We start from the raw sequence: 11,863 nt of genomic DNA, 5'->3' as shown, positions 1-11,863 counted from the left end.
CAACAGAAAAATGTCAGTGAGACGAGAACTAAAAACATTATATATTTATATATTTATATACAAATTTATATGTACGTATGCCTATTGTTTTAAATTATCCTCATTATTATTATGTACCTGGTTGCATTTTCCTTTCTTTTTTCTGTAAGAATCATCATCATCATCATCATCATCATTGCAACAGCAGTGTCAAAGGAACGAGGTGGAGGAGGAAGAGGAGGGATGGGAGAAGGGGGGGGGGGGGGGGGGGGGGCAATACAGGGTGTGCTCAATACAAGCCACACCCCCGGAGGTTGTTTGCGATGATGATGTCGGTCACTGCATCAAACACGACCTGGATGTTTCCCGTATCCGTGGCGCAGGTCATGTGACAGTAGATTTCCTTATTTGGAGAGCGGTTCTTGCTCTCGAACTGTGCTTGGATGTAGGCGGCAGCGTCCTCATAGGTGTTGGGTCCTGGACGGGGACGACATGGAGACAAGGACTGAGGGTTAATACTGGTTTATTCCAGATGTACAGAACAGGTGATGTGCACAATCTCAGAATACTGACATGTTTACACCAAAATAATTTCATCAATCTACACCTTCAACTTGGTTCAGTTCTCAGAATGAAACGTCTTCATTCAGCCTTCCTGCTCTGATCCTGCGTTCCTCTCCTCCGCCACAACCCTGACAGAATGAACCGCCATCTCGGGTCCAGCAGGACGGTCAAACGGAACCGTCCCAGCGCCAAAAGCATGAACCCCCCGAGCGCCTGTCGTCCACTGAACTGCTGGAAATTTTGCTCAGGCCTGGACCAGATCCAGAGCTGGAGGAGAGGGAGGTCCAGTCCCGATCCTGGTCCACCTCCAGCGTCCCAGCCCTGGACCACGTCCTGGTCCACCTCCTGGTCCACGTCCTGGTCCACCTCCTGGTCCACGTCCTGGTCCACCTCCTGCGTCCCAGCCCTGGACCACGTCCTGGTCCACCTCCTGGTCCACGTCCTGGTCCACCTCCAGCGTCCACCTCCTGCGTCCCAGCCCTGGTCCACGTCCTGGTCCACCTCCTGGTCCACCTCCAGCGTCCCAGCCCTGGACCACGTCCTGGTCCACCTCCTGCGTCTCAGCCCTGGACCACGTCCTGGTCCACCTCCTGCGTCTCAGCCCTGGTCCACGTCCTGGTCCACCTCCAGCGTCCCAGCCCTGGTCCACGTCCTTGTCCACCTCCAGCGTCCCAGCCCTGGTCCACGTCCTGGTCCACCTCCTGCGTCCCAGCCCTGGACCACGTCCTGGTCCACCTCCTGCGTCCCAGCCCTGGTCCACGTCCTGGTCCACCTCCTGCGTCTCAGCCCTGGACCACGTCCTGGTCCACCTCCTGCGTCTCAGCCCTGGACCACGTCCTGGTCCACCTCCTGGTCCACCTCCAGCGTCCCAGCCCTGGACCACGTCCTGGTCCACCTCCTGGACCACGTCCTGGTCCACCTCCTGCGTCCCAGCCCTGGTCCACGTCCTGGTCCACCTCCTGCGTCCCAGCCCTGGACCACGTCCTGGTCCACCTCCTGGTCCACGTCCTGGTCCACCTCCTGGTCCACCTCCAGCGTCCCAGCCCTGGACCACGTCCTGGTCCACCTCCTGCGTCCCAGCCCTGGTCCACGTCCTGGTCCACCTCCAGCGTCCCAGCCCTGGACCACGTCCTGGTCCACCTCCTGCGTCCCAGCCCTGGACCACGTCCTGGTCCACCTCCTGGTCCACCTCCAGCGTCCCAGCCCTGGACCACGTCCTGGTCCACCTCCTGGACCACGTCCTGGTCCACCTCCAGCGTCCCAGCCCTGGACCACGTCCTGGTCCACCTCCAGCGTCCCAGCCCTGGACCACGTCCTGGTCCACCTCCAGCGTCCCAGCCCTGGACCACGTCCTGGTCCACCTCCTGCGTCCCAGCCCTGGACCACGTCCTGGTCCACCTCCTGGTCCACCTCCAGCGTCCCAGCCCTGGACCACGTCCTGGTCCACCTCCTGGACCACGTCCTGGTCCACCTCCAGCGTCCCAGCCCTGGACCACGTCCTGGTCCACCTCCAGCGTCCCAGCCCTGGACCACGTCCTGGTCCACCTCCTGCGTCCCAGCCCTGGACCACCTCCTGGTCCACCTCCAGCGTCCCAGCCCTGGACCACGTCCTGGTCCACCTCCTGGACCACGTCCTGGTCCACCTCCTGGACCACGTCCTGGTCCACCTCCAGCGTCCCAGCCCTGGACCACCTCCTGGACCACGTCCTGGTCCACCTCCAGCGTCCCAGCCCTGGACCACCTCCTGGACCACGTCCTGGTCCACCTCCAGCGTCCCAGCCCTGGACCACCTCCTGGTCCACCTCCAGCGTCCCAGCCCTGGACCACGTCCTGGTCCACCTCCTGGACCACGTCCTGGTCCACCTCCTGGACCACGTCCTGGTCCACCTCCAGCGTCTCAGCCCTGGACCACGTCCTGGTCCACCTCCTGCGTCTCAGCCCTGGACCACGTCCTGGTCCACGTCCTGGTCCACCTCCAGCGTCTCAGCCCTGGACCACGTCCTGGTCCACCTCCAGCGTCCCAGCCCTGGACCACGTCCTGGTCCACCTCCTGGTCCACGTCCTGGTCCACCTCCTGGTCCACCTCCTGCGTCCCAGCCCTGGACCACGTCCTGGTCCACCTCCTGGTCCACGTCCTGGTCCACCTCCTGGTCCACCTCCTGCGTCCCAGCCCTGGACCACGTCCTGGTCCACCTCCTGGTCCACCTGCAGCGTCCCAGCCCTGGACCACGTCCTGGTCCACCTCCTGGTCCACGTCCTGGTCCACCTCCTGGTCCACCTCCTGCGTCCCAGCCCTGGACCACGTCCTGGTCCACCTCCTGGTCCACGTCCTGGTCCACCTCCTGGTCCACCTCCTGCGTCCCAGCCCTGGACCACGTCCTGGTCCACCTCCTGCGTCCCAGCCCTGGACCACGTCCTGGTCCACCTCCTGGTCCACCTCCAGCGTCCCAGCCCTGGACCACGTCCTGGTCCACCTCCTGGACCACGTCCTGGTCCACCTCCAGCGTCCCAGCCCTGGACCACGTCCTGGTCCACCTCCAGCGTCCCAGCCCTGGACCACGTCCTGGTCCACCTCCAGCGTCCCAGCCCTGGACCACGTCCTGGTCCACCTCCTGCGTCCCAGCCCTGGACCACGTCCTGGTCCACCTCCTGGTCCACCTCCAGCGTCCCAGCCCTGGACCACGTCCTGGTCCACCTCCTGGACCACGTCCTGGTCCACCTCCAGCGTCCCAGCCCTGGACCACGTCCTGGTCCACCTCCTGCGTCTCAGCCCTGGACCACGTCCTGGTCCACCTCCTGCGTCCCAGCCCTGGACCACCTCCTGGACCACGTCCTGGTCCACCTCCAGCGTCCCAGCCCTGGACCACCTCCTGGTCCACCTCCAGCGTCCCAGCCCTGGACCACGTCCTGGTCCACCTCCTGGACCACGTCCTGGTCCACCTCCTGGACCACGTCCTGGTCCACCTCCAGCGTCTCAGCCCTGGACCACGTCCTGGTCCACCTCCTGCGTCTCAGCCCTGGACCACGTCCTGGTCCACGTCCTGGTCCACCTCCAGCGTCTCAGCCCTGGACCACGTCCTGGTCCACCTCCAGCGTCCCAGCCCTGGACCACGTCCTGGTCCACCTCCTGGTCCACGTCCTGGTCCACCTCCTGGTCCACCTCCTGCGTCCCAGCCCTGGACCACGTCCTGGTCCACCTCCTGGTCCACGTCCTGGTCCACCTCCTGGTCCACCTCCTGCGTCCCAGCCCTGGACCACGTCCTGGTCCACCTCCTGGTCCACCTGCAGCGTCCCAGCCCTGGACCACGTCCTGGTCCACCTCCAGCGTCCCAGCCCTGGACCACGTCCTGGTCCACCTCCTGGTCCACCTGCAGCGTCCCAGCCCTGGACCACGTCCTGGTCCACCTCCTGGTCCACCTCCAGCGTCCCAGCCCTGGACCACGCCCTGGACCACGTCCTGGTCCACCTCCTGGTCCACGTCCTGATCCCAGCCCCTCTCGGCCCTCCTCCACCTCCAGTCCCCAGAGAGGTTGGTCTCCTGTCTTCACTGCTCCCGACTGGTTTTCTGGAAGTCCTGCATTGAGGGTCAGTCTTTGTTAGCCCGTCTGGGGAGACCTGCCTCGCTGGCCCTCGCTGTCTCTGCCTCACAGCTGTCCTTCAGCTCTAAGCCGGCCTCCTGAGCCAAGTCTGTCCCCGTCGTCCCGGCATACAGTGGCGGAGCACCGTAAATAGGTGGCGCTGTCATTTTGCCTGAACAGTCTCGAGCATCCCAAAATACAAAACTTTTCCCATTCCCCTTTTTGGGGGGGGGGTTAGATTTGGTGAGTTTTTGAGCATGTTCAGGACCCCAAAAAACAGGACGGTTCCAACAGGCCTTCGGTGCTCAGGCTTAATGAACTCTATGTTTATTTATTTATTTATTTTAATCCAAAAGAGCCTCCTCTCCTATTGGATGCAGGTGTGTTGTAAGTTTGTCATTTCATCAGCAGACATCGTAAAGAAAACTGTGAATACTGACAAAGCGCATCATGTGAAGAAAGTGAGACGGTAAAGAGTTAAAATAAACAACTCATGATCAGGTCCAAAGCTGATCTGATGTGAAATAAAAAATATATTACTAATCAATGCCTGAAATCCAGCTCAGCACATCACCGCTTCATGAGTACGTTGGGTCACCTCCTGAAGGCTAACCCGACCCACAAACACTCTGCTACACGTTCACATGCACTTTACATGCATGCACATGAAAGAAAAAAGTGTCCCAGCATTGATCCCTGTGGCACAGCAGCCATCTGCGCCACATGGAGGTCAAACGATTCCCTGCAGTTCTTCCTCTCAGGCTCCACCATAAAGCAAAGAAAGAAAGAAGCAACAAGAAAAGGTGCAGCTGAGCTTCCACCTGAAGGAAGCCTCCTCACGGCGGCTTTTCTGTACCTGTGTATTCAGGGAAGCAGATGCTCAGAGCAGACTTCTTTATCTTCTCTGCAAACAGATCCTTCTTGTTAAGGAAGAGGATGATGGAGGTATCAATGAAGAACTTGTTGTTGCAGATGGAGTCGAACAGCATTAGAGACTCGTGCATGCGATTCTGCAGAGAAGGAGGGATGAGGGAGGAATGGGGGGGTAAAGAAGAATGAGGAGGGAGGTGTGATTTAAGGAAACAGAAGAGGATTAAACAGAGGTGTGAGGATGAAGAGGAACGGGGGGATTTGTAAGTTAGCAGCAAGCTAACAGCATTTTCTGACTGCTATACAACATCTTCAATGAAACGTTTGGCAGAATAGTGACAAGAAAACAGTTTAGCTTCAACATTTTCCATCCAACGCAGCCCGGCTGGCTCAACATGTAGAAGAGAAGCGTGAGACAGCCGAGCTGGATCTGCGCGGCTGGGTACGTCCACCGGAAAATTACAGGAAGAAAATCATCAACAAACTTTTCTAAATAATCACCCATATCCAGTTCATTCATAGCGCTTTATTGTCAATAAACATTCAATAAATCATTACAACCGAGGAGTCCCAGACAATGAGATGGAGCAGAACAGTTTGCAGATTTAGCCGTTGTGTGGAAACATTGAGGGAGAGCAGGCTGTGTTGACGGACACGGCATTCATGTGGACCATGAGCCACAAACACATGAGCCCTGTATATTTCTCCAGTTTTAGCCTCTCTTCATTGGCTGCCTGTTGAATCTAGAACAGAATTTAAAATCCTTCTCCTTACATATAAAGCCCTCCACAACCAGGCACCACTATATATCAAAGACCTCATTGTTCCTTATATATCAAGCAGAGTACTTTGTTCGCAGACTGCAGGCTTACTTGTGGTTCCTAGAGTCTCAAAGAGCCGAGCAGGAGGCAGAGCCTTTGGTTATCAGGCCCCTCTCTTATGGAATAAGCTCCCAGTTAGTGTTAGGGAAGCAGACACCCTCCCCACCTTTAAGACTAGGCTGAAGACTTATCTTTTTGATAAGTCCTATAGCTAGGGATGGTTAGCATCCCTTAGTTATGCTGCTGTAGGTTTAGACTGCTGAGGGACATTTCCTGATACACTGAGCTTCTTTCTCTTTATCTCTCTCTTTTACCCCCCCCCCCATAACAGTGTAGCATCATTAACATGTATGTCTCCTGTCTCAGCAGGTCTCCCTGGCCGGGAGTAGCAGTTCCTGTTGTCTGTTGTCTTTCTGTCCTCTTCCCCCCACACAGCAGAGGCAGATGGCTGCCTGTCCTGAGCCGGGTTCTGCCGGAGGTTTCCTTCCTGTTAAAAGGGAGTTTTTTCCTTCCCACCGTCGCCAGTGTGCTTGCTCAGGATGGGAGATTGAGTTGGACTCAACTCAATCTGTTGGTTTCCTTATATAGGCTGTTATGAATTGGCTTTCGTTATGTTTTCTTCTCTGTCTGTAAAGCGTCTTGAGATGGCATTGCCGTGATTTGACGCTATATGAATACAGTTGAATTGAATTGAATTGAAATCGCTGCATGTCCTGGTCCAGTGGCGGCCAGACTCCTCAGCCAGACGGGGAATCGATAACGTATCAAAAGTGTTCAAACCTGAATCAAAGACGTCACAGGGTGTGTTTTTTATTACACATAGAATTGTGCAAAAACTAAATATCGGGAAAAAAAACGCTAGTGGAAACACCTACAAAACATCTCAAATATGGGAAAAAGGTTTTTACGTTCTCCTGAGGTGCTTTTTCAGATGTTTCGATATAAAAACATCAAAACAGTGTAATGGAAACACTTTTTTCGCATGTATGTGTCCCCTGACATGACGTGGTAGATCATGTGACCAGTTCATTTCTGGTGAACATGGCGTGGAACAAACAACAGCAAGTTTCAGAGTTGTAGAAAAGAAAAAGAGGCTTTGAAAAGCTGTAACGAATCCTCAGCAGCAAGTACAAAACCCTAAAATAATGTGGCTACTTTCCATGTGCCGCAACTTTGGTGAACTCTGGCGAGAGTAAAGACATTTTGTGAGACTTGAGGCCAATGCGCTAACACTGTTCAATGGAAACACCACTAAATTGCAATTGTTTGTTGAAAAGTACAAATATTGCTTTTATTTTGTGAAAAAGTGTCATGGAGACGCGGCTAGAGCAGCTCTTTTCAGTCTGACAAAATGTGCTTTTAGTTTAGCTCCTCGTTTGGAAGAAAGCTGGACATGTCAGGAACTTGTTGACATGTTTGTTAAACCAGCTGCTGCCCAGAAAAGCAGCCACGTTCCCTGAAGGGAGCCTTAACTACCTTCAAACCATCAGCCTCGCCTGCTGCTGTCGTTTCACACACAGAAGCTTCTCTGTGGAAACATCATCCTGTCTAGTTCACGTCCAGCCTGGACACAACCGGAAACACCTTCATCCCCCACCAGCCACTGCTTCAGGCTGACTAGCATGTGTCCTTGTTTCACTGCTGCATGATCAGAGCTGTTTGGTTGGTTTAATTCACTGATCTAGTTAAAATGACCTGCAACCCTTCAATGGCCTAAGTGGTTAGGAAGATGAATGAATGAAAGTGAATAATAACACACTCCTCAAGTGAAAACGTCCTCCCTGACACATCACATACCAGGACATAACACCAGCAGAACTGACAAACATTACATCCATGTTTACATACCTTTACGGCATGATGTCCACACACAGAGCCTCTGCTACAAGGCACATACCATAATGAACATGAATCCTTTAAACGGTTGCTATGATGGTATGTGGAGTTTTCTGAGCTTTCTACAGTGTTACAGTGTTGAATCCTCATCAGACATGTGAACGGCACTGTTTTTTATCACCTAAACGCATGTTTGAGTTTGAGTTTGAGTTCCAGCACGCTCTCCGTTCGGTTTCCATGGCGACGAAAAACGCGTGGTTTTAGAGAGTTTTTTCTACGTGGAAATCCTTGTGACGTCCCGGGGGATAAGGTTGGGTGATTGGTTACCTTCTACTGGTTAACAAGGGCATGTACAAATACATCAGGCGGGTGGAAAACGTGGGATAAAGTTATTTCCAACGATGGCTGGTGAGTTTACCAAAGAGAGACATCCTGCTGCATTCGTTGCTGTGGGTTGCTGTTTTCCACTTCGTTTTCAGGCTCTGATTCAGGTTCCAACATGTAGGGCTGGATGCTATGTGTTGACATTGTATTTTGTTTTTTTATTGAGTTCATATGAGCCTAATCCTTCTGTTTATGAGACGTTACAATGACGGTGAAAGCAGGTGCGGTGCGCGCTCCCGATGTAGTGCAGTGGCGGGAGGCGGGGCTTAATGCGGAAGAGTCTCAATCCACTCGTTTTGCCCGCAGGCTGATCTGACAGCCTACGGAGAGGGTCGGTCTGAAGTAAATAAAGCCATTTGTGACAATAACTCCATCAATCCCAGCCCTTCTGGTCTCAGAAATAAAAATAAATTAGCCTGAAATACACAGAATAGTTCCACTTTAAATGCCAGATCACTTTCAAATGAATATTTGCTTATTAGTGATCTGATTTTAGATAACATTGACTCTTTTTAACTGCAACCTGGCTTGGTGCAGATGCATGAAATGTTCTCACTGAAGCGTCTGCCCCCAAAACGCAGTGTCTCAGAAAATTAGAATATTACATAAGATCAATGAAAAACAGGATATTTTAAACAGGTTTCTGAACAGTATGATCATTTCCATGCACTCAGTACCTGGTTGGGCCTCCTGCATGAATTACTGCATGAACACGGCGTGGCAACGGAAGCCACCAGCGTGTGGCGCTGCTCAGGTCTAATGGAAGCCCAGGTTGCTTTGATAGCAGCCTTCAGGTCGTCTACATAGTTGGGTCTGGTGTCTCTCATCTTCCTCCTGACAACACAGATCCTCTACGGGGTTCAGATCAGGTGGTCTGTTGGCCGATCCAGCGCAGTAACAGCGTGGTCATTGGAGCAGCTTTTGGTACCTTTGGCAGTGTAGGCAGGAGTCCTGCTGGGAAATGAAATCTGCATCTCCATAAAGCTTGTCAGCAGAAGGAATGTCTCTAAAACGTCCTGCTAGATGCTGTGTTGACTGTGACCTTCAGAAAACCCAGTGGAGCAACACCAGCAGATGACATGGCTCCCAAACCATCACTGACTGTGGAAACTTCACTCTGGACTTCCAGCAACATGGATTCTGGGCCTCTCCACTCTTCCTCCAGACTCTGGGACCTTGGTTTCCACATGAAATGCAGAACCTGCTTCCATCTGAGAACCAGTCCTGTTCCTCCGTAGCCCAGGTGAGACGGTTCTGTCGGTGTCTCTGGTCCAGGAACACGAGGAATGGGACATCTGTAGTCCATGTCTAGGATCCGTCTGTACGAAGCGGCTCTTGATGAGTCCAGCTTCAGTCCACTCCTTGTGAAGCTCCCAGATTCCTGAATGGATGCTGCTTGACGATCCTCTCCAGGCGGTTCTGTCTTCTGCTGGTGCAGCTTTTCCTTCCACTCAGCTTCCCATTAACATGCTGGGATCCAGCTCTCTGTGGACAAGCAGCTTCTTTAGAAATGACCTTTATGGCTTCCCCTCCTTGTGTGCAGCCTGCACCGCTACAGGTTGAGCTCAGTAACTTAGAAAGTGTTCTAACAGGAAGTAAACAGCTGTGGTGGACATCCACAGCTGTTTATATTTTAGTGGTGAAAGTGGTGAAAGAGATTTTCACCACGTCTTGTAATATCTGGGAAACATCCCAGTTGAATAAATAAAAGTAGAATAGAATTGCTGTTAGCGTGTCAACCATCTTGCTCGGCTGGTAGCTGTTACATCTGTTTCTTATAACTTCATCTTCCTGGGTTCCAGGCTGATTTGTTGGTTCATCTGTAGTTACACCAGAATAATGCTGGAGTTGCTATGGACAACAAATAATATTAATAAATTAAACTAAATGCTGGAAGAGCAGCAAAATGTCAGAGAATTACACACTAGTTTTAAATCCAGCGAAGAAGTGGAAGCATGCAGACATGTTGTGCCTGAGGAGACACAGCTGTAACCGAATGAGGACAGAGCTGGTACTATACGCTGGCCCGGCCACCCCAAGCCTCAATAAGAAAGGGTTTTCCTTTCATCTGAACAGAACCTGGAGCTTCATGAGGCTCCTGCTGGACTTCCAGGGAGGAAAAAACCTCAATTCAACCAAACATCTGCAGCTCTGTTTGCTGGATTGGATGATAAAAGTTTGTGCTTTGCTAGCTAAAAGATGCCCATCACAAGGTGGATTTTCCAGTCTGAAACTTGGGCAGATGTTATGAACGCTGACGTGCATGTTTCACCACTTACCAAGTCATCCAGTTATCGTTGACTTGTAATTATTCGTCTACTCTGCATGTTGAATTTGATGATGGGCAAACAAAACAAGGCATTAGAAACTGTGAATTTGAATAAGTTGCAATGATTACTGGTGATATCTTTTTAAGCATGTGTTCTGATGAACAAGAAAAAATTCCAGAACTGTCCTCATTCCCATTTTCTTCTAACTCATGCAGGCTGTGGAAAACTGGATGGACAGTCCGGCGGCAGAGTCAGCGTTTGGTTTGTCCTTTCTGAGCTACTGTAGTCATGTGAACATATAAAACACGGCCAAAGAGGAAGGAGACTGAGCAGAAATTCTGCCAACAGGTGTCACTAAAGGACTTAAATGACAGTGTTTACAGGGTAATCAAACATGTGGAGTTCCACAGGGGTCTGTATTAGAGGCCTCTACACACTGGGCCCGGTGCCAATAAATGACACAAAACTGTGAATAATTCTATCGATGTTTCTGTCTCTGCACACCAAGTGTGATGCGAAATTTTGAATGACTGATGAAGATTCTAAAACAAACTGGCAGGGTGGATTCCCCATCAAGCAACGACAGCAGTGTGCCGATGCTGCCAAAAAACAGAGAGAGGCGCAGGGTTCATCCTGTTCTAGAAAAGAGTTTGATCCACGAAGTTGGATGGCGGCCGCTTCAGGACACAGAGCCAAAATAAAGCCGTTCGTACATGATGAGGAAAAGTTTAGCTGAAATATCAGTGATGCCTGCATAGCTGCAACCGCTGATCTATCAGTCAACGCGACTTCTATAATTGGTTGATTTTATCTGCCGGATGTGAATATTTAAAAAATAAACCTCAGTTGGAAAAAAAAAAATCAAACTTTACTCTGATAAGTCAGGTGGTCCAATTATATTATTCAGAGTAGGTGTGTAAAGACCTTAAGGTCCCACTGGTTCAGATTACACTGAACCAATCTGGAAACTCTGGAGTTTTAGTCAACGACAAAAACCAGGAAGTTGATTTTGGAAGTGAGGAATAAAAAGGAAAAGCTGAATGAAGCACACTTCAGTCTAGAGGTTGAAACCAAATCAGAAATCTGGGTGTTATTTCCTCCTCACATCTGAATTTTCCTAGCTAAATAAGATGATGATGAAGTCCACTGACTATATCCTAAAGAAAATGTCAAAGACAAACCCTTAAAACTTCATCAGATACCTCTTCTACTCTTTTCAGCATTTCTAAAACATCATGTCTCCATGGAAATGTCATGACTGCGTGTTGACTGGGATTAAAACCTCAAGATTCTACAAGATGGGTTCCATCAGAACCAGAAGGACCTAAACTATCTGGAACCAGTTCTGTTCTGGAGTCCCAGAAATAAAAGACCACGGAGTCACAGTGCTCAGATCCGGACAACCAGACTGGTTGGTTTAGAAAAACGAACTACTAGGGACCATAAATCTCATCTTCCAGACAGACGGAAACGGAGCTCTCAGATTGGTCTAGGACGGTTTCCATGGAAACGAAAGGAACATCTAGTGAAGGGGTGTTGTGAAATTTTAAATCTCATCGGT

At 51.5% G+C, this 11,863-nt stretch overlaps 1 protein-coding gene across 1 annotated transcript in view; it reads right to left on the bottom strand.

Moving 5' to 3' along the window:
- Nucleotides 1-268: 268 nt before the first annotated feature.
- The window catches only part of LOC306762528 (guanine nucleotide-binding protein G(o) subunit alpha), a gene marked incomplete at both ends in the record, with an annotated part of 249,970 nt that continues 238,375 nt past the window's right edge, over nucleotides 269-11,863 (bottom strand). The window contains 2 exons of the mRNA XM_079249040.1: nucleotides 269-456; nucleotides 4,978-5,131. Of these exons, the coding sequence (XP_079105166.1) occupies nucleotides 269-456; nucleotides 4,978-5,131 (342 nt within the window). The remainder of the gene's footprint in view (nucleotides 457-4,977; nucleotides 5,132-11,863) is intronic.

This window comes from Telmatherina bonti (assembly GCF_933228915.1).
Source record: "Telmatherina bonti genome assembly, chromosome: 2".
In the NCBI taxonomy this organism is placed as follows: Eukaryota; Metazoa; Chordata; class Actinopteri; order Atheriniformes; family Telmatherinidae; genus Telmatherina; species Telmatherina bonti.
The sequence above is the reverse complement of the archived record's forward strand: the minus strand, read 5'-3'. Positions and strand labels throughout refer to the sequence as shown.